Here is a 24,087-nt window from a genome sequence, read left to right as displayed (position 1 = left end):
TTAGGGGAGAATCCTTTGATCATTGTCTTTATATTTGGAATGTAATGAAATTTTGGTACTAAGTCAAAGTCCTTGCTTACCATGCAGGCTTAATTTCTCATGCAAGATTTGTGATACTATCACATGCTGCCATGTAATTTAGATCAAAATTAGTGAATTTCAGCCCCAGTCTGGACCACAAGAATGATTCCTTAGTTTCACTAAAGATGGAATACCACAAACCCATATGAAAGCAGAAGACGATTTATTGTTATTGACAATCTAGATTACCATAATTAGGCTGTTTCACAAACATTGAGAATCCAAAGGAATTCTTTCGGTTATAAAAAGAAATGCTTGTGAAAACTGTTGCTTTACCAAAGCAGGTCAAGTATAAACTAAATCTGAAAAAAGATTAAAACTTTCAAGCTAAGGAAAATAGATCCTGTAGATCATCATAAATTCTGTCAAAAGCACAGGCAAAAGGAACTGTTACAAAATCTTCTTTTCTTCTGTTGGTTTTTCTGTGGCAGTGTCATACAAGCATTTTTCCACACATCTTCTTGGGAACCAACCTCGTTCATGCTGTCCAACTTAAACAAAAATAAAAAGACAATAGAATTAAATGTCAAAGCTCAAATAGAAAATAGTTCAGATCCTACCACGATTTATTATGCACATTTTTGATTATTCCCTATATCTCCAGGATATTTAAACTCTTTTCTTTCCCCAGCACTTAAAATCAGGAGAACAGCAAAAAGCTGGTCCTGGAGATTGGTGTCCTTTCTCATTTGCATCATTTTTCTCTGGTGGGTGGTGAAGGGAAAGCTCCGTTAGCTCTTGCTGTAATTATGTTGGGACATTACGTGGACTCCTTGGAACTTTAGGGTTGAAGCCTAAACGGCTAACACCACAAATAGATAAGCTGAGAGAGTATCTTTCCAAAAGTTACATGCAACACTTACATTCCACAATCACAAAAGACATAGTTACAATTTTTACGAGGGGCTGCAGAGAATATCTAATATCAAAACTGCAAATCTATACCATCAGTACTGACCTGAAAATGCCAAATTAGATTTCATAGTTACTTTTTGAATTGCATGCAAGACTGCTGCCACTGAACTAGGTTGACAATTGCAATTAAATCATTCATGATCTCGACAGCTTTTAAAATGATGATTGCTGAGTGTGGATGTTTAACCAGAATTTGAAGGAATCTCATGTTATAACAGTTCCTCACCTCTTTCAACAGTTCTGGTCTCCTTGTTACATATAGGATATTCTTAGGCTGGACAAGGTTCAGAAGAGATTTACGAGGATGTTGCTGGGAATGGATGGTTTGAGTTATAAGGAGATTTATGATATGCTGGGACTTTTTTCACTGGAACACAGGAGATGAGAGGTGATGTTCTAGAGGTTCATAAAATAATGAGGGGTATAGATAAGATGAATGGCAGGTGTCTTTTCCCTAGGGTAGGGGATTTCAAGGTCAGGGGATATAGTTTTAAAGTGAGAGAAGAAAGATTTTAAAAAGACATGTGGGGCAATTGTATTTTTTTTAAATCATGAAGTGGTTCGTGTGTGGAAAGAACTTTCAGAGGAAGTGGTGGATGCGGGTACAGTTAGGTCATTTAAAAGTCATTTATATAGGTACATGAATAAGAACTGTTTGGAGGGATATGGTCCAGATGCATATGGTCCAGATGCATACAGGTGGGACTAGTTTAATTTGGGATTATAGTCACCATGGATTGGTTAGGTTGACGGATCTGTTTCTGTGCTGTATTATTCAGTAACCAAACAAAAAAATCTCCTTAAAGGAATAAGAGCAAAATACTATGGATGCTGGAAATCTGAAACTAAAGCAGAGAATGCTGGAGAAACTCAGCAGGATTATCAGCTTCTGCGGAGAGAGAAATAGAGCTAATGTTTCAAGTCAAGTATAACTCTTATTCAGAACTTTTCTGTATCTGTGTTTGCTTCTTAACTGGTAGTGAGGTGAAATATTATTGTGAAACTTTTAAAAAAATCTTTTTTAATTTCTGACCAAAAATGTAATTACATTGTAAATTCAAATAAAAAAGGAGGAAATAACATAAGTTGGCATTTCCTAACAGACATTAATGCAAGTTTTGTTTCTTTACCGTGGGCATTTTTTGTCTTCAGGTTCTTGTTGCCATACATCCAATGCCTGAAGGGAAACAGTAAAAAGATTTTCTGTTGTATGTACGAAAATGGCATGTCTTTGAGAATTTTTATGTACAAGTAAAAACTGCAGTTAACATCCTAGTTTTTGCTACTTAATATTTACCCTGTTCACATTGTTTTAGATACCTCATTTTTGATTCTCTCATTTTAAGCATATTGCTGCCATTAATCAAATTTCATACATTGAGTAAATTATATTAAACTCATTTTCTTCCATATCTTGTTCAAATCTTAGTTTTGCATAAACATTGTGTAATTAGTGCAGGGATGTGAAGCAAAAAGTAAGAAAGATACCTTGACAACACCATAGATGCCAGGAATGGCAAGGGACCACATTAAAACAGAATTGGTATGGTTATAATAATGAACTAGTAATTGAAATGGTACAACTACCAGTATGCTCTACAGGTCACAATGGTGGGGATATGAAAAGAGACTGGCAGTTATTTCAGAAATACGCCAGGACAAAAAAGTTCTACAACTGCATGATTTTCACCACCCAAGATAAATAAAAACAAAGTAACTTAAAAAGGAGACAGAAGGAAAAGTTGATTTTGTAGATATTTGAAGAAAAAAATTAGTAAAGACAAATGTACTCCCTTACAATAAAGAACAGGAAAATTGTAATGGAAAACAAAGAGATGGCAGACCAATTAAGTACAAACTATCTCCCAAAAATGTTGGGGAATACAGGTTGTAGTGAGTGAGAGAGAGAGAGAGAGAGAGAAACCGAAGGAAATCACTGTTAGTATGGAAATGGTGTTGGGAAAATTGATAGGATTAAATATTAATAAATCCCCAAGACCTGATAATATACATCCCACAGTAGTTAGGAAATGGCCTCAGAAACTGAGGATACATTGGTGGTCATCTTTCAAGATTATATAAACTCTAGACACATTCTAATGGATTGGTGGGTAGCTAATGTAACCCCACTATTTAAAAAAAGGATGGAGAAAGAACACAGGGAATTTAGATCAGTTGGCCTGACATCAGTAGTGCAGAAAATGCCAGAGACTGTAATAAAAGATTTAATAATTGAGCACTTATTGACAGGATTGGACGGAGTCAACCTAGACTTATGAAAGGAAAATCATGTTTTATAAATCTACTGGAACTTTTTTTGAGGAAGTAACTAGCAGAGTCGATAAGGGAAGCCAGTGCATGCAGTTTATTTGAACTTTACGAATGCTTTCAATAAGGTCACATTTAAGAGATTAGCATGTGAAATTAAAGCACAGAAAGAATGTTCCCAATGACCAGGGAGTCCAGAATGAGGGATCAAAGTCTTCAGGATATGGAGTAGACCAGTTAGAACTGAGATGGAGAGAAATTTCTTCACCAGTGGTGAGCCTACGGAATTCTCCATTACAGAAAACAGTTGAGACCCAAAACACGGAATGTTTTCAGAAGGTGTTAGATATAGTTCTTAGGGCTAAAGGGATCACTGGGTATGGGAAGAATGCAGGAACATGATAATATTAAATGGTGGAACAGGTCTGAAGGGGAGAATGGCCCGCTCTTGCTCCTATCTTCCATGTTCCTGTGTTTGATTATTTTGAAGTAAAGTATGAATATAGTACATCTCTTGGGGATATAAGAGAGATTTGCAGTGAATCTGAAAAAAGGTCAGCAGATTAAACAAGGAATTAGGATTTTTATAAGCATATAACTTTTGATAAGTTTAAAGATCGGCTTCATTAAAGAGGTCTCAGAATTAAATGAGGACAATTTCCCTCAAGTCATATGCTATATCCATCAGATGTTTCAGAAGATCAAAAGTTACTTTAAGATGAAATAAGTGTTCTGATCAACAAAGCTTGCTATATTTTTCATGAGAACAATCAAGTTTGACTCAACTTACGGGAGACCCCTTGTAACTAGAATCAATTCTCCTTTCTTCAATTGCATTCTGGGTTCTTCAGTATAAGGTGTGCAAAAAAATGTTTTGTATCCTTTTGAGATTGGACAGCAGGCTCCACTGTAATCTTCAATCACTTTATACTGGACCTGTCCATATAAAATATACATATAATAAACCGTAAAAATACATAAGCAACAAATTTTCAACCTGAATAGGTAACCAGATTTATGGCAGCCTTATAGCACAGGTACTGGACACATTAATCAAGTTAAAAATCATGATTCTTTTAAATGATGTTGTACCTAAAGATCTGATAAGTTAATACTGTTGCATACACTATTGCAGGTTCTCAAGTCAGTTATTCCATAAATGACTTCAAATTTGTTAGGTGTCGGTATACTTGTATTGCCCAATATCCACTTACATAGAGTTATGGAGTCATACAGCACAGAAACAGACTCTTCGGTCCAACCAGTCCATACTGAACATAATCCCAAACGAAACTAGTCTCACCTACCTGCTCCTGGCCCATATCCCTCTAAACCTTTCCTATTCATGCATCCATCCAAATTACTTTTAAATGTTGTAATTGTACTCACATCCTCCACATGAACAATCCTCTGTGTAAAACATTTGCCGCTTGCATCTTTTTAAAAAAATCTCTACAAAAGTGCCCATTCCTTATCTAAGCAGATGCTTCTTTGAATCTCTCCAAGATAAACCAAGAAAATACTTAACTATATGAGGCAAGATACCACTAATTATTAACCTGCCTTATTTCACAAGGAAGTGAAAATAGAGTAAGTCTGACAGATACACTTAATTCAAATCAGCATCATCATATAGCCAGACCAGTAACCCAGAGACAGAGACACAGATAACATTCTGGAAACTCAGGTTCAAATTCTGCCATGGCAAATGATGGAATTTGAATTCAATAAAAATCTGGAATTAAGAGCCTATTGATAATGATGAAACCATGGTCAATTGTTAGAAAAAAATCATCAAGTTCACTAATATCCTTTAAGGAAGGAAACTGTTGTCCTATCTGGTATGCTCGCATTGCCCAATATCTATTTACACAGAATCATAGTCATACACAGAATCATAGTCATACAGCACAGAAACACAAACATACATCTGATTCCAAACCCATAGCTTAACTGCCCTCTGAAATGGCCTAGCAAGCAACTCAGTTGTACCAAACATCAGATGAGAAGAAATGAAACCAGAGAAACCACCTGACATTGACCTAGGCACAAGAAATGGCAATGGCATAATCAGCTTTGTCAACCCTGGAAAGTCCTCCTTACTAACATGTGGGCAGCAAGTGCCAAATTGCGTGAGCTCTCTCTCAGCCTGACAGTCATACCCAAAGAATTATTCATTACAGACAATATCCCAGACAACACATAACCATGCCTGGATGTTTCCTGTCCCAACAGCATGTCAGGCCCAGCAGAGGTGGTGATACAGTGGTATACAGTCAGGAGGGAAGTGCCTGGGAATCCTCAACATTAACACCAGACACCATGATATCCCATGGTACCAGGTCAAATATGGACAAGGAAACCTCCTTTCAATTACACACACCATCTTCCCTCAGCTGTCAAATCTGTGCTCTTCCACATTGAGCAACACTTAGTAGAAGCACTGACAGTGACAAGGGTGTAGGATGTACTCTTACTGGGAGATTTTAATGTCCATCAATAATAATGGTTTGGCAGCAGCACTACTGATGGAGCTGATTGAGTCCAAAAGGTCATTGCTGTTAGACAGGTGGCGAGGGAACTAACACATTTGTCCTCATTCTCTCAAACTGCCTGCTGCAGATACAACTGTCCGTGACAGTATCAGCATAGATTAGATTTAGATTTACATTACAGTGTGGAAACAGGCTCAACAAGTCCACACCGACCCGCCGAAGCGCAACCCACCCATACCCCTACATTTACCCCTTACCTAACACTACAGGCAATTTAGCATGGCCAATTCACCTGACCCTGCACATCTTTGGACTGTGGGAGGAAACCCACGCAGACACGGGGAGAACGTGCAAACTCCACACAGTCAGTCGCCTGAGGTGGGAACTGAACCCGGGTCTTAGGCGCTGTGAGGCAGCAGTGCTAACCACTGTGCCACCGTGCCGCCCATAGATGACCACCGCTGTGGAGTCCCAAGGGTCGTATTCACATTGAGAATACCTTATTTGTATTGTGTGGCACTATCATTGTGCTAAATGGAACAGACTTCGAAAAGATCGCTAATATGCCTCATGAGAATGATTTTTTAAATAGTCAACCTAAGTAGTTTTGTTACTTCAAAAAGGTATCTCCTGTAAGAGTGGTGAAACACTGATTTTTATTTACTCGTCTTTTATTCATTTCAGAATGCATAAGTTTCAATGTATCTTCTTAAAACAATAATCTGCATAAAGCCAAAATAACAAACCTATTTTTAAAGTGTTGGCTTAAACCAAATGTTTCAAGTAAAAAGATATTGTCATCACAAAAATGTATTTGTAAACCATTTGCAACATATTAAATATTATGCAAACATGTGAAGTGACTAAGACAAGTTCTTGATTCTTTGTGATAACTAACTGCAAACACAATTCATTTCAGATTTCATTATTTTCATATCAAGAAATTACTTTAACAAGCCACATCTAAATGCTGCCATCTGGCGCAAACCTGCAGGCACTACATTACTTACACTTCTCACTCTTTTATCAGCTTTCTGTTTCAGCTGCTCTATCTGTAAATAGATACAAGAATTTAACATACATTTCCATATAAATTGAACAAATTTCAGTCATTGTCACAAGAGAAATTACAAGTAATTCGACTGGGGTTTCAGATGAAATCAAGAGTGAGTGCAAAACTTAAACATTCCCCATCACCCAAATCTCAAGGAAAATGATTCATTATGGATCCTTCCCAAATTCATTAAAAATACTAAAGGAGATCACTTGTGATTTCAATGTGAGATCATAAATCTGCAGTTGATTATAGAGGGCCAGGAGGAAATATTCAAAGACAAGTCCACTGCAGTCTTTTCCAGTACCTCCCAAAGGCTTGGCTGAAAAGTAGCATAAGTTGTGGCTTGAAAATAGGTCACCCCAGTGATCAATCTTGAAATCACATGATTAAAGAAGAAATGTAAACTAAATATTGAAACTAGATGATATAATCCGAATTGTTTTGATTTTACTACGAATGGACTTGGGTTTACAGCATTCTTTTGTGTCTTCACAGCCAAGACTTACTGAGGCAATTAGAGTCATAGTTGTTTCCCATGTAGGTACAGCCATCAATTAGCAGAAGCATGATCTCACAAAGAAAAGAGACAAGTGAGCAGTTAATGTTTTATTGAGGAACAAATATTGCCCAAGATGCTGGGAGAACACCGTTCGCCTATTTTGGCAAATTGCCTTTGGATATTTAGATCGGGTCTGACAGAGATGCTGGAGATCAAATGGAACAAGAGACCAGGTGATGGTTTATAAAAAGGATAACTGGGTCAAAATGGATCTTGTGGTACAGTGGTAGTGACGCTACCTCTGAGCCAGCAGACCTCAGTTCAAAACCTATCCTCTCCAGATGTGTACAATAATATCTCTGAATAGATTGATTGGGAAAAAAATTGGGTTAGACAGGATCTTGTTGTGCAGTGGTAATGACCCTACATCTGAGCCAGGAGGCTGGGTTCAAGTTCAACTTGCTCCAGAGGTGTGTAATTGTATCAGTGAATTGGTTCATTAGAAAATAAAATAATTGGGTGAGAGAGGGATGTTCTGGTACTATCCCTCCCTTAAGGACAGGAGGCCTGGATTCAGGTTCCACCTACCTTAGAGGTGTTTCATAACATCTTTGAACAAGTCGATTAGAAAATATAATAATTGGGTGAGAACTGAGCATATATATATGAGGAACATGTAATCCAAGTGTTAAGAGTTTTGTGATGTGCAACTTGAAATAAAACTCTTAACTACTAAGACTCTGGACAAAGGAATAGTGGGCATTGTGGCTAAGTTTGCAGATGACACAAAGGCAGCTGGAGGGACACGTACTGCTGAGGAGGTGCACAGGCCGCAGAAGGACTTGGATAGGCTATGAGAGTGGGCAAGGATGTGGCAGATAGAATACAACCATGGTAGGAAGAATAGAGGCATAGGCTATTTTCTAATTGGGGAAATGCTTCAGAAATCTGAAGCACAAGGTAGTTAGGAGCCTTACTTCAGAATTCTCTTAACATTAACATGCAGGTTCATTTGGTAGTTGGGAAGGCAAATGCAGTGTTAACATGCATTTCAAAAGGGTGAGAAATCAAGAGCAGAAATGTACTGCTGAGGTTGCACAAGGCTCTGGTCAGAATATATTTGGACCATTGTGTGCAGCTTTGGGCCGAATACCTAAGGAAGGGCATGCTGGTCTTGGAGGGGGTCCAGAGGAAGTTTATAAAGGCTGATTGCAGGAATGAAGGCCTTGTTATATGGCGAGCGGTTGAGGACTCTGGAGTCTGTACTCGCTGAAGGTTAGAATGATGTGGGGGAGGGTGGGTGGTGATGTCACTGAAACTTACAGGATACAGAAGGGCCAGATTGGAGCGGACACGTAGAAGATGCTTTCACAAGTAGAGAGACCACGACTTGAGGGGTGCAGCCTCACAGTGAAGGGATAACCCTTTAGAATGGTGATGAGGAGGAAAGTGAAGGGAAGTCATCCTCTGAAACTCATTGTCACAGTAGGCTGTGAAGTCCAATCATTGAATGTATTTAAGACAGAAATAGTTAGGTTTTTGATTAGTAAGGCAATCAAAGGTTATGGGGAGAATGCAGGAGAATGGGGTTGAGAAGCATATCATTATAACATACAAATGATGAACGGTGGAGCAAAGTTTGATGAGCAGAATGGCCTCATTCTATTCCAACATCTGATTGGCTGCCTAGAAAGATATACACCTATACCCTGCCTTGCCAACCTTTCAACCTCTGTTGTGTTAGTGTTTAACAATGTGAAAGGCTACACTTGAAATTATACATCACTCGCTTCAGTGTCGCAATGGCATCTCAGTATAGATTATGTTCCCAAGTCCTGGAATGGGTCTTGCACTTGGATTGAAAGAACACTAGAAATTGGACCAAACAAATTAACAACATTTTAATATCAAGAGAATAAAAACTCATATTGAAGCAGGCTACAGAAATGATTAGTGAAATCTGACCTTGCCAGGGAGTTCAGAAGAAAACACATGGTTTAATGAAATTTTAAAACTTAACAGAAAAATGATTTTTGAAAAAAATATACATTGTACATTTTTATTTGCTTCTGAATATTTCATATGATATAAATAACTTACATAGAACATTACAAGAGTATTTTAAAAATTAACCGTTAATGAGTACTGATGGCTGCCTTCTCGAACAGGCCAGAAAATTCCATCTGTATCGGGAACTCCAGACCACGTGAACACCTGTCTGAAGTTTTTCCACTTGCTTCCAAGGTCATATGGGAAGATGAATTCCTCACCAGTTTGATAATACTGGATTCTGTCTTTGGCCTATGATAAGGAGACAGGTATACTATTAAATTTGGAAAATTTATTATTGTGTTGAATATGGTCATCTGCAAAACAAATTACAAATAAATAAAACAGGGTAAAGTAAAGGCATTACATCACTGACTATCACATCTGCTATCACCTGTAATGATATAACTACTTTCAAAACTTGCTCCAGTTGCACGTAAGACATGATAGTTTTATTTCCTGAGCAGGCTGTGCTCGTTTAACTGAACTGAATTCACCCAAAGTTCCTCAATAAATCATTATGATATACCTAAATGTAAAATAAAACAAAACTGCGAATGCAGGACATGTGAAACAAATAAAAACAGAAATTATTGGAGAAACTCAGCAGGTCTGGCAGCATCTACCGAGAGAAAACAGAAATAATATTTTGAGTGATGCTTCTTCAGAACCTTCAGTAGATTTACTGCCCTATCAATTAAATCTTGATCATCAGGGAAGTTGTGGAAGGGGTAAATGATGGTGTTTTCAAGCAGCAAATGCTCAGTCATAAAATTAAGTTTGGCTCAGACACTCAGTTCCTGACCACATTATAGCTTGGTTTAAACTTGAGCAAAACAGCAGAATTCCAAACAGGAGGCAAGCATAACTGCCCTGCATATCAAGACATTTTATAGCGCATGGAGCCTTAGCAAAATTAGAGTGAATGGTCCAGCACTTATAAAAGGTACAAGTGAGGAGTGATGGAATAATTGCCACTTATCTGTTTGGGTGCAGCTCCAATAACACAAGATGCCATCCAGAACATAGCAGCCTATTGACTGGCACCTCATACATTCACTTCTATCACAATTAACACACAATTGTAGTAGTGTGCACCTTCTCCACAACACACTGCAGTAGCTCACCCAAGACTCGTTAGACAGTAACTTTCAAACTTGCAACCATGATCACCTAGCAGGACACGAGCAGCAGATACATGGAAAGAAACCAATGCATAATTGGGCAATCACAAGTTTGCCAATCCAAGATTGGTCATGGACCATTTATGCTCTGGTCATGCACTATTAAGACAACTAGAGTTCATAGTGTCTCTGATCATGGCTAGGAAGGGTTAATAAATGGTAATTCTTCAGGATCAGTCTGCAAGGTAAAGGCTGAAGATAAAGGGGGTTATCTACAAAAAAAAAAGGCATATCTCCTAATTCCTAAAATCCTCTCTAACATAACAAGGCTCAAAGTAAGCATGCTGGAATACAGCAGCATAATTCAAACTCTCCTCTCCTTGTGTCTTCAAGAACCCAAAAAAGAACAATGTTTCTGGATCATCATCAAAATCATGGCATTTATCACTGTTGAGTAATGAGTGGTAGCTTAGAATCTCGGAATTTGCAACCTAACACCATTATGAAAACAATGCAAAAGCAACATGATTCAAAAAGCCTCAACCACCAGTGCTTTTACAGGGTACCTAAGTATATACAGTAAATGTACAATAGTTATGTCATCCAAGATTTATTCCAAGATAAACTTTGATTGTTTTGATAATGTCTTCACAACTTTAACCATTTGGGACATTAAAATGTAAAATAATTGTGATTATAAACTTATAATTTAATGAGTCAGAGAGTTATAGAACATGGAAACAGACCCCTTCGGTACAACTTATTCATGTAAGCCTACCTTTTCTTCAATCCAAACTTCGATTGTGGTTTTATTTCTGAGGATCACTTTCATCTACAACAACAAAAAAGGATCAGAACAATGAACCCTAATGCCCATGCTAATGTTAGTCAAATCAAACATTTAGGAGACAGTCTATTGTAATACAGTAGTCTCTCAGTCAGTAGAATAGGCACTAATTCTTGGTAAAGTTCATAGCGCAACATCAGTAGAATGTTTGGAATGCAATGTAGAAAATAACTGGAACGGTGCACAGTTCTGAGTGTGGGTCTTATTGGACAATAAAGAGACTGGAACTGTGCACAGTGCTCCGAGTGTGGGTCTAAATGTGGGATATGGAGACTGGAACTGTGCACAATGCTCCGAGTGTGGGTCTAACTGTGAGACTCTTATACATCAAATTAATAGAATTGATAGTACTAAAATAAAACAAAAGTTATCTTTAAACAATAAGGTGCAATTTTTTCAATGGAATTAATCAGGATGGGGAAAAAAAATTGCAACAAATTGATTTATCAAAACATTCAATTTCAAATTGTACCTGAATGAAAAATAACATGCCGACAGCTATTGTTGTACCAATTGCCAATCCCAAAGCAAAGAGTGAGGCTGCAAATCCATAAATTCCAAAAGGAACAACGAATTGTGTATCCCTTCGAGGCAGACTCATGTCAATCTTTACTGAACTCCAACCAAATGATATCTGAAATAAAAGCAAATACTGCAATACTTTAAAATGTGTATTTTTTTCAAAATAAAATATAATCAGCAAGCAAATTGATGTCAATATACAAACAACTCCAATTAAGAATTTCCTCACGATCAAATGCTACACTATGTGCAAAATTGGCTATGATATTTGAGATTACTCCCACAGGAGTGAACAATGCCATAATTACTAATGTGATATCATCTACTTGGAATAATATTGTCTTACTTACCCTGTTATAAAGCTGTGTGTACATGGTCATGATTAAAATCACAGAAGCATGAATACAACCCAATGGTGCTAACAACAGGAATGAGGTAAAGTAGCCATGGTTCAAATTACCACAACAATTATTGATCCATGGACAATGATGATCCATCTTCATGACACATCTGGAAGCACAGAGGGTAAATATTAGGTCAGCACAAGTGCAACTCTGTCAAGCCAAAATACCGAATGACCAGGAAAGGGCACAGTCCACTGCAATACTTATAATAAGCTAAGGAATTAAATAATAAATTAAATAATAGGTTAAGACTCCTCATTTTACTTTGATTTTAATCAAATGCAGCAATTCATGTGTAATGTATATTTTATATATATAAAAACCTATTATAGACAATTTAGATGTAATAAGATGCACAGTGCAAACCAAAAGCAATGAAGAGTTTTGTATCTGTAATGAAGTCCCCAGATAATTTTTACCTGATTTTTAAAATTTTGGTATTAAAATACAAAGGTAATGTAATACACAAGATACCTTTCTTTGTTAACATAGTTGACAGCCCACAAAACAATTCCATTGCCATTGACTAAGCATGAAGCATGTCAAGTAATTTGAATTACATCTGACAATCATTATACATTTATTGTGCTTTCATTACATTCACACATATTATTTAAATGGAAAGTGTACTATTCCATTTAAGAGACCCATGCAATCCTTTCAAAAATGAAGACTTGCATTCAAATAATAATTTCAAAAGGTAGAAAAATGCTGTACAGCAAAGGGAAAAATATGATTACTAACTAAATATCACATAAATAAGGTTTATCAAAGCTAGGTTAGAGGGGGACCTTTCCTCTGAATTTTGTATTTTATTTTCTAAAGTGTAGTCAAGACTGTAGTGTAGAAATCCAAGTATGCAATTAGCACATTGTAAACTTCCACAAATAGTACTGGCAATAATTATAACAGCTATCAGACAATTTATTTCTGTGGTGTTTAACGAGAGATAAGCACTGGCTTATCTTAGAAAGACCCTTGGCAGTATTTCAATCTTACAAAGAAGTCATAGCCTCAGTTTAGTGCACAATGATCAGTATAGTGCTGGATCATCAGCTAACAATTTGAGCGTATGCCCCTCATTGAAATGGGCAGAAGGAGTTGTATGATTTAATGCAATAATAGAGTACAGATAGTCCACTTATTTCTACTTGAAATCTAGGCCACTAACTTTCAGGAATTAGAAAATAATCGCTCACTACTGGGCCACTTGGTCATCCCCTCATCTGTCAGCTGTTTCCCTGCTGCTGATTGAAGCTTGGCCTGGAGGTGCAAGCTTGAGAAATTCTGACTGAGAAGCTATACTTGAGACACAAACCATTTCAGGGGTGTGTTCCCCAAATAGTGCAGCCAAAGAAGCATGGTTGTACCATGAAGTGCTCATCTTTTCCCCTGACTTGATACAAACTGGTCGGAACCATGCATCACAGTTCTTAGTAATGCAGAGCTGCAGTGTGTAGTTTTGATATTGATGCTATAGGTGATACTCTGCAGTTACTTACCAAGCTCATTTGTAAAAGGTTTTCAACTTCTACTACAGGACAGGACATGCAGGAAGAGCATGCAGATGTCAGAACTGACATATTCCCTCAATTTATACTACCTTCACATGGTTTAAAAAAAAAATCACACAAACACCAGGTTATCGTCCCAACAGGTTTATTTGTAAATATAAACTTTTGTAGTGCTACTCCTTCATCAGGTAGCTATGAAAGCTTGCACTTCCAAATAAATCTGTTGGACAATAACCTGGTGTTTGCATGATTTTTAACTTTGCCCACCCCAGTCCACACCGGCAACTCCACATCATGGCTACTTTGACATGGACATAGTGCTTCATTTCTACCAAGTTCAAAGTTTTGTAATTTTCTACTTAATATAATTGTGAAAACAATATCACCACAAGGATGGTAGCAGATAAAGGAAAGGGCAACTCCCAAGAGAGCACGGAACTTACAATACATCCATCCTTACTGGCATCTACTATTTCTGGAGAACAAATATTTAAAAGTCTAGAAACACAGTCACTAGTCAAAGGAGCAGAAAGTTTAGAAGCAACTGGAGACAAAATCAAGATATTTATGAGGAAGCCTTTTAAAAATGTAGGTATTTCAGAAGAAAATTCTCACAAACAGCAACAACACTGACAACAGAGTAGGAAGTGAAGAAAATTCATCTCATACCTGAACTGCAAGGAAATGCAGTGCACAAGCCAAGACAAGGACTAGTGAATGCTAGAAATCTGATTGGGCAAAGATTTTGAAGTGTAAACAGTGCAGGGTTTCAGTGGAAATTTAATAAAGATAGTGGTGAGAGATCCTGAAAATAAACTAGAGCTGACTGTAAGGAAGGGAGGAGAGATCACCGAATGAGCTGGTTACACTTGAGAAGTAAAACTATGATAGGATAGAAACAACAAGGAATTACCTAGCAGAGGTGTCTGCAAAGTACTGACAACCAGCAATAATCAAAAGGTCACAAAGAGGTGAGAATAATAAATTGGTTACATAGATCAAAGGAATAACGCACCAATACATTTTTTAGTTCCATTACAGAAGTTGTTTTTACTATGTTAGAAATAAATTTTCAAAGAAAAATTCATAACATTTGAATATAAACAATCGTTGGAACCAAAATAGCAAATACAAAATAAAGTTTATAAACTTAAGCAGAAATTGGCATAAGTAATAACTTCACTGTTAGAGCGATTGGTGAAGAAATTACTCTTTGATAATATCGTCAAATATAGTTGAATTGGACCTGCTGTATTATGGTTCATTATGTTCAATTATCGTCATCTTAATCAAACTGAACAGAGAATAGGTAAACAAAGTAGATAACAAAAGTAACTTTCTGTATTATGCTCCTGACTTTAATGGTTTTATTTATGGAGCAAATGGGAATAAACAAAAACAAATTAATTTTAAATTATTCCAGACAGAATTGACAATGGGAAAGCTGTTTTTGATTCTATGCATTTTCACACTCAATGTTAAATTATTATTCCTACAAACTACTGCCTAAGACTAAGTCTAATATTCAACTGGCAAGATATACATCAGGGGAAAAAAGAAAAGTTGTTACTTATTTAAAATGGGTTAGTAATTGGGAAGTTTTCCTTCAGTGCAGGAAGAGCAGTTTGACAATTCACACAAACCTTTCCTCAATATGTTCCCACTCATTCTGTAAACATTCTCCACAACACAAATCATTCTCAACATGCAAAATTAGGATGATAAATTAGATAGATAAAGTGAGTGGGCAAAGATCTGGCAAATAAAGCATAATGTGGGAGAATGTGAAAATGCTCATTTTAAACAGGAAAATGAATTAAGTATGACATCCAAATTGTGAGTGTTTATAAAGCGCATGTAGATGTGGAGGGATTTGGCTGACTTAATGCAAATAGAATGTCATTGTTTGTCATGAACACAATGCAATGAGGTTAGCTTTCAGACATGCAGAGGTTTGGCAAGATGACATTGTGTGTTTTTTTTAATTATTCACTCATGGGATGTAAATGTCACTAGCTGGGCAGCATTTATACTTGTCCCAAGTTGCCCTTGAAAAGGTAGTGGTGATTTGGCTTCTTGAACCGCTGCAGTCCACATGCTTAGGTAGACCCACAATTCCATTAAGGAAGGAGTTTCAGGATTTTGACCCAATGAGACTAGTGGAACAGCAATATATTTCCAAGTCAGGCTGGCAAGTGGCTTAGAGGGGAACTTGCAAGTGGTAGTGTTCCCATGAATCTGCTGCCCTTGTCCTTCCAGATAAAACTGATCGTGGGTTTGGAAAGAGCTATCTAAGCATCTTTGCAGAACTTCTGCAGTGCACCATATAGGCAGTATATAGTGCTGCTACAGTGCATTAGCATTGGAATGATTGAGCGTTTGTGGATGTGATGCCAATCAAGCTGGCTGCTTTGTCCTGGACTGTGTCAAAGTTCTTGAGTGTTGTTGGAGCTGCATTCATCCAAGCAAAGGGGGGAGCATTTTATCACACTCCTGACTTGGTGCCTTATAGATGGTGGGTAGGCTTTGGGGAGTCAAGGGTTATTAACAGCAGAATTCTTAGCACTTGACTTGCTGTTGTAGCCCAGTATTTATGTTGTTCAGTTCAGTTTCTGGTCAAAACATCCAGAAGGTTGATAGCGCTGGATTCTGTGATTATAATGCCATAGAATGTCAAGGGCAATGGTTTGAATGTTTCTTATTGGAGATGGTCATTGCCTGGCATTTGTGTGCACAAATGTTAATTGCCATTTTTTAGTCCAAACCTCGACATTACCCAAGTCTTGCTGCATTTGGACTTGGACTGCTTCAGTATCTCAGGAGTTGTGAATGGTATTGAACATTTGCGCAATCATTGGTGAACATCTCCAGTTCTGACCTTTTGATGGAGGGATGTCATTGATGAAGGAGCTGAAGATGGTTAGGCCTAGGACCAAGAGAAACTCCTACCGCGGAGGACCTTCAAAACTGTAACCATCTTTGCATGCATCAGGTATGACTTCAACCAACAGAGGTTCCTTAGATTCCCATCGATTCCAGGTTTGCTACGGTTCCTTAATGCCATACTCAATCGAATGCTGCCTTCACGTCAAGGGCTGTCACTCTCATTTCACTTCTGGCATTCAGTTCTTTTGTCTGTGTTTGAACCAAGGTTGTAACAAAGTCAAGAGCTGAGTAGCCCTGGCAGAATCCCACTGGGCGTCAGTAAGCAAGTTATTGCTGAACAGGTGCGACTTGATAGCATTGTTGATGACACCTTCCATTACTTTACTTTTAATCAAGCATAGACTGATGGAGCGGTAATTGGCTGAAGTAGATTTGTTCTTTTTTTTAGGATAGGATACTTAGGTAATTTTTCACATCATCAGATAAATGCCAGTGTTGCACTTGTACTGGACTAGCTGGCTAAGAATGCAGCACCTTATGGAGCACAAGTCTTCAATACTATTGCCAGTAGTCAGGGTCTGAAGCTTTTGGAATATCTAGTCTCTTCAATAGTTTTTTCATATCACATGGAGTGAATTGAATTGCCTGAACACTGGCAACTATCCAACCAAGATGGATCATTTTGGCACTGCTGGCTGAAGATCGTCGCAACTGCTTCAACCTTATCTTTTGCATTGATGTGCTGGCCTCTCCCATCATTATTTTTAAATTTTTTATATCTGGAAGTGCTATCACACAACTGAATGGTTTCTCCACCACCAAATCACTGGAACATATTTTTTGTTTTTAACTGCTAACCATCACCAGTAGATCACCCATGTTGCAAGTTGAATATTTACATGCAAGCCCATTAGAGTCAACTCTCCCATCATTGAGGATGGGGAAATTTGAGTCTCCTCTTCTAATGAGTTGTTTAATTGTCCACCACCATTCACTCGTGGATGTGGCAGGACTGCAGACCTTAAATCTGATCCAATGGTTGTGGAATGACTTGGCTTTGTCTGTGACTTGCTTATTCATTTTGGTGCACGTGGTCCTGTTCTGTAGCTTCACCAGGTTGACACCTCATTTTTAAGTACGCTTGGGGCTGTCCTGCCATGCCTTCTTGCATTCTTCATTGAACCAAGGTTGATCCCCTGGCTTGACAGTAAGGTAGAGTAGGGAATATGCCAGGTGATGAGGTTGCAGATTATACTGGAGTGAGATTGTGCTGCTGATAGCCAACACTACCTCATGAATACCTAGTTCGAGTTTCTAGATCTGTTTGGTACCAATACTGTCATTGAAAGATCAATTTACAGCAGGCAGATTGGTGAGGATGTAGTCAAGCACGTTGGTTACCCTCACCGCCTGGCATAGATCCAGTCTAATAGCAACAATCTTTAGGACTCAATCAGCTCCACCAGCAGTACTGCAACCAATGCATTTCTTGGTGATTGACAATGAAATCCTCCATTCAGAGTACATATCACACCATTGCCGCCATCAGTTCTTACTTCAAGTGTTATTCACTAAGGAAGAGAATGGATTTACCAGTTGAGCGAGGACTGCATAGTAATCAGCAGGAGGTTTCTTTAACTACATTTGACCTGATGTTGTGGGACCTTGTGGTGTCCAGAGTCAATGTTGAGGATTCCTAAGGTAACTCCCTCCCGATAGTATACCACAATGCTGCCACCTTTGTTGGGGATACCTGGTGGTGGGGCATGCCATAACCCAGGGTGGTGAGTGTGTCTAGGACATTGAGCATGACTATGTTAAGCTATTGCTGACTAGTTTGTGAAACAGTTCTCTCAATTTTGGCACTATCCCCCACATGTAATGAGGAACGACTTTGTAAGTTTTACAGGGCTGCTTTTACCTTGTTACCACATACAACATTGACTTCCTTATTTATGAAAAGATGTAATTGCATTGGTCCAGTTCAGAGAATGTTTACTAGATGAAACAGAAAACACAACCCATATAGAAAGGTTAAACAGGCTAGAATTGTATCTGCTGTAGTTTAAAAGGGTTAGAGGAGACCAGATTGAAACATACATGCAAAAAGAATACCATTTCTTTTGGGAGAATCTAGAACTAGGGGTCATTGATTCAACATAAGACTATGCCTGGGGTCAGTCTTTAAAAGACAGGTAAGGAGAAATATTTTGTCAGAGTCACAAGTCTTTGGTACTCCCTGCCTCAAAAGTCTGTGGAAGTAATTTTCTTTGATATTTTTAAGGTAGAAATACATATATTCTTGACAAGCATGTTATGACAAGTAAATGTTTAATGGAGTACGTGGGAATGGGGACTCATCAGATTAATTTGGGTCTTATTGAATGTTGGAGGCAGGTTTAGGGACCGAGTGGCATACTCCTGTTCCCAAATCATATGTATGTTCTTATGTCTTCATGAGACCATATAGATTTAACATGATACCATACAATGAGTTGCAATACAATTTCAATATAAATTGATGAAACAGTGTAATGTTCAGATTGTAATAGTTATTTAAAGGACTTCAGTGTGATTCAATTCTTGAAACTACTAGAAATTAGCAAATATTACAGTGGATGTAATAATCATTATAATCTAGTTGCACACATTTACCATCTAACAATAAGTAATCAAATTTGGTTAATTTAGGAAGGTGTAAAGTTTACAAAAAGTTATTTGTCTGAATGGAAAATAGCTGCAAAAACACTAGTCAAATCGACATCTAAAAGAGACAAGTTATTTTAGACAAAGTTTTTCCCAATTTAAATATTAAATGGTGAGCTATCTTTTCAGATCGGACAATGTGTGCTGTAATTCTTTGATAGTTCAGATTGCAACTTGAGTTTTTATATTTTTGTTAGTGTGAATGCATCATATCTCACCTTGAGGTGAGGAATATCATCTGTAAATAGGCATAAAATTGATCTTTGTCATTACAAGGACCAAAAACAAACCATGCATTACCTGATTAGGTTAATTCATAACTTTTTTTTTAAGCAGGTAAAGAACTTTTTTTTAAAAAAGAAAAAGGGAACAAAAATCGAAACAGTAATGAGAATACTATCAAGAAAATGATTGAAATAGCTCTCTTGATGGAAAATGTTCTCCAATTTCAAAATATATTTATTGCAAAATTGTACAAAATGAGATCCCACAGTTGTGCTTTTCTACGTGAACTGGTCCAACCATACCTGTTACATTTACGACAATGATGAGACCGTGGTGCCTTGTAACCTTGACAGATTCTGCAGTCCTGAAGATAAACTGCATCCTGAGGGTTGTCCTGGAACAGAGTATATAGATAATTACAATGATTGTAGTTGATTTCAGTATAAGAATATAGATATTGATTACAACAAAAGAGATTGAATGATTCAGTTATCATGCGTGAGAGTGTGCGAGATGCCAGAGCGAGCGAGAGAGTGCACATGTGCAGATTCCTGGGTTACTAATTGCCTATATCATGAGAAGTGTTATTTTAGGTAGTAAAGTTACATGTTCAAAGTTGGGCAAACATGCACAGCTTTCTCAGCAGTGTTGCTAATAGTGCCTGTTAGAGATTTCAATTACTGCAACAGAGAAGACAAATACACCACAATAAATGAATTGCAGAAGTATTAATCCAAAAATGTGCAGAGATAGGAAAACAAAAGTGCACACAATTTTGGAGGAAATTACTGCAAATTCTGGAATCTGTACTGAAAACACAAAATGCTGGCGATAACAGCAGCACCCAGGAAGAGAGAGCAAGCTAATGTTTCAAGTCTAAATGATTCCTCATCAGAGTTAAACTGAAGTATGGATGGGGCAGCACTTATGCAATGGACCGGGGGGAAGGAGGAGGGTTCGGTGGAGTGATAGGAGAAAACGGATGTTAATAGTTCAGATTAAATTATTGGAATCTGAGAACAATGGCGTGTCTAACTGCCAGACTGAAAAGAACAGACAGTCCCACTGGAGTCAGGGGTTGGGGTGGGGGAGGGGAAGAGATATTTTACTCCCACTTTCTCCCGTGCATTCTATTTAAACAAGTGCATCTATTCCCCTTTCAGTTATGTTTTCAAAGACGCTACTATATTAAGTTCACAAAATGTCCTTTTATTCCAGAAAACTTAGTATGGAGTTCTGGCGAGCTACTGGTTTACTACAGTATTTTGGGAGTGAAATTCCTCTGACTTATGATCCTTTATGTCATTTTCAGAATTTTCAGTTAGTGAGCTGCAGCTGCTGCCTCTTCACCATGGATGTGCAACCCCTTTACATGTCCATCCCCCAGCAGGATGGTCTCAGGGCTCTTGCTTATTCCTGGAGAAGAGGCCTGAACTGCCCCCATCCACCACCACCCTCCTCCACCTGCCAAGCTCACCCTCATTTTGAACAAATTATCCTGTAACTCCTCCTACTTTGTTCAGGTCCAAGAGACAGCCCCAGGTAACCCCATGATCCCTAGCTAGGCCTGTCTCATTGAGTATGTGGAACATTGCTTGCTCCCATCCTACGCTGATGTCTACCCACAACGTTTTCCTCTGGTATATCATCAGTGCTGCTTCCCTCTACCATCCAGATTTGGAAAAATTAACCAATTTCCACTCTGCTCTCATCTTCTCCTAGTCTATCTCTATCAGCACCCTTCCCTTCTTTGACATCTCTGGGGATCGGCTGTCCATCAACATCCGATGATACCAACTTTGACAAGGGGACCTCCAAAATGTCTACCTTCTTCCTCAACCAACGATTCCCCAACACAGTTGTTGATAGGGCCCTCAGCTGGATGTGACTCATTCCCGTACTTCAGCCCCAACCCACTCTTCCTCCCACAACGGTGCTAGGACCTTCCTTGTCCTCACCTATTATCCTACCAGCGTCCACATCCAAAGGATCATCAGCCGCCAATTCCACCATATCCAGCAGGATGCCACCATCAGACTCACCCTCCCTTCCCTTGTTAGCCTATTACAGGGACTGTTCCCTCCGAGACACCTTCGCTCAATCCTTCTATTCTCCCAACTCCCACAGCACCTTCCCTTGCAATCGCAAAAAATGTAACACCTGCTCATTTACTTCCTTCCACCTTCGAGGTGAAGCAGCATTTTACCTGCACTTCACTCCATCTGGTAGATGCTCACAATGTGGTGTCCTCTACTTGAGGGAGACGAAGTGTGGACTGGGCGACCACTTTGCAGAATACCTATATTATGCCCGCAAAAATGACCCTAAGCTTCCAATTGCCTACCATTCCAACACACCATTGTGTTCCCCGGCCAACATTTCTACTTGAGGCTTGCTACAATGCTCCAGTGAGCATGAGCTAAAAGAACATCACCATTTACTACTTGGGAACTTTGCAACCTTCTGGACTCAACATATTGTTCAATAATTTTAGGTTCAGAGCACCTTCTCCCATCTTCTTACCCAAATACCAGGGTCTGTCATTACATGAAGTGCTACCACAAACAACTGATTTTCAACCATTAATGGACCCCATTAACAGCTATAGATTCTTCTAGGCTGACATTAACCCATTTCTTAGTCTGCCCAACTGTTTTTCTCTCTATTTGGACTCCATCTATCATTTATTTTTTCCCCTTCCCCAACCTCTCTCGCATACACACCACCCTTCTCCAAGCTATACTCTGTTCTGAAAAAGGGTATCCGAACCCAAAATAGTAACTCTGCTTTACTCCACAAATGTTGCCAGACCTGCTGAATTTTTCTAGTGATTTCTGATTTTGTTTCCTCTTTCTGGTATTGCTCATCTTTCCTCTTTTTGGTGTGTCTCATCAACATACTTAGTTGGGATTGAATAGTTTGCCAGACAGTTGTCAGGTGCTGCTGCAGTCTGCCCTATATCCTTTATAACTTTGGGGAAGGTCTGTTCAAACCCCAGGATGCTGAACTGAGCACAAGGGGGATTGAGCTATATGCAGCAACATGCTGGTCTCAGCTGGGATCTGATATATTAATTGGAAGGTTATCTTACGAAACACTTCACAGGGCTATGAGTGCAGAGAACCTGGTTTATAACAGTATTTGAAACTGTTGTTTGTTATTTAGGTTATTGCCTGTGATTTGTGAGGAGTTGACCCCAAACAGGAAAAATGGACATACTAGGCACTAATTATGAAAGATCAGGAGAGATTCATTAATTCTTCAATCAAAAATTGACAAGTAGCTGGAATGTCAATATGTTTCACTGAGATGACTACCATTGCTTCAGGCAAGTTTGCAACATAGTAGAAAGCTCAGATTGCTTACACATTGAGCAACTACAATGATTGCTGGGAGCATTAAACAGCATATACTTGCCACTCACAATGCAAGTTCAAAGAATCCTGATCTCTACTCTCACCTTATTCAATCACCATTACATTAGACACACAACCAGATAGCGAGTATTACATTTGTTGTAGAAATCTTGTAATAATTATCTACATACAGCTTACAATAGATCTAAACAGCCATTGTAATTTTAAACATTTTACATATTTAAGAGAAGAATTAAGGAAAAGGAGCAGACATGTTCTTCTTACCGGTTTCCATCCAATTGGGACATAACCAGGACCAACAAACATTGCATTAAAGTAGTTGTAAAGTATAAGAACTGTCCAGTTTATCAACAAAATGAAATTTATGCTTCCACCAGGAGTGTCAAGAGGCCAATACCAAAGCACTGAGTCTATTATGGCCATGGAGGAACATATTGTAATAACTGACAAGGCGATAATTGGCCCCCAGTGACAAATTCTTTTCAATTCATGTAGATTTTCAAATCTAATGAATGAACACATCGTCTTTGATTGAAGGCAGTAATATTCTTCAGTTAACATGCAGCAACCAACATAACGCAGGCGGTTATGCTTAATTGAAGTGAGAGTCGGGCAATGAATAATTCTTGCATCCAGAAAAAAAAATCACTTTTGATTGATAAATAGAGAGAGTTTCGAACAAATTCCGTCAACCACAATTTTCATCTCCAGTAAACTCCCCATGATACTACTTTAGTTGTAGTGTTTCTGTGTGTTTGAAGCTTTTCGTTCGGTGTCTTCAAAAGACATCCTGGTGGGACGTAAGAAGAATGAAATATGTTTAGAGTTTAATGGAAATGAATCAATATCGACTCCACCCCGATAATCAAACCCTTGATTCAGTCAATTACTTACGGGGATGGAGGAGAAAACACAACTGCTCCAGATTCTGACTGCTTTCAGCTGGAGCAGACATCCAGGGCGCTGAGGTGGGGATAACCGTGGGCCTGGGTCTCAGAGAGTCCGAGAAACAGGAGCAGCCAGACGTCAGCTCGACTGCAATCCAGATTCCCCAAAGCCGCCACACAGCTTCCTCCTTCCGTTTGGCTGCATTCGTGCCCCGGAAGCATACTGTATCT

General features: G+C 38.4%; 1 protein-coding gene across 1 annotated transcript; it reads right to left on the bottom strand.

Moving 5' to 3' along the window:
- Positions 1–227: 227 nt before the first annotated feature.
- zdhhc6 (zDHHC palmitoyltransferase 6) lies at positions 228–24,087 on the bottom strand. The gene is made up of 11 exons (XM_072557428.1): positions 23,864–24,087; positions 23,234–23,759; positions 19,895–19,986; positions 12,208–12,367; positions 11,808–11,969; positions 11,267–11,320; positions 9,449–9,616; positions 6,770–6,811; positions 4,055–4,200; positions 2,127–2,173; positions 228–572 (listed from the first exon to the last, which is right to left on the bottom strand). The coding sequence occupies exons 2-11, from the start codon at positions 23,528–23,530 to the stop codon at positions 472–474; spliced, it is 1,269 nt and encodes a 422-aa protein (XP_072413529.1). The 5' UTR covers positions 23,531–23,759; positions 23,864–24,087; the 3' UTR covers positions 228–471.

The sequence above is a fragment of the Chiloscyllium punctatum genome, chromosome 38, assembly GCF_047496795.1.
Source record: "Chiloscyllium punctatum isolate Juve2018m chromosome 38, sChiPun1.3, whole genome shotgun sequence".
Classification (NCBI taxonomy): domain Eukaryota; kingdom Metazoa; phylum Chordata; class Chondrichthyes; order Orectolobiformes; family Hemiscylliidae; genus Chiloscyllium; species Chiloscyllium punctatum.
This window is presented reverse-complemented; position numbering and strand designations above follow the sequence as displayed.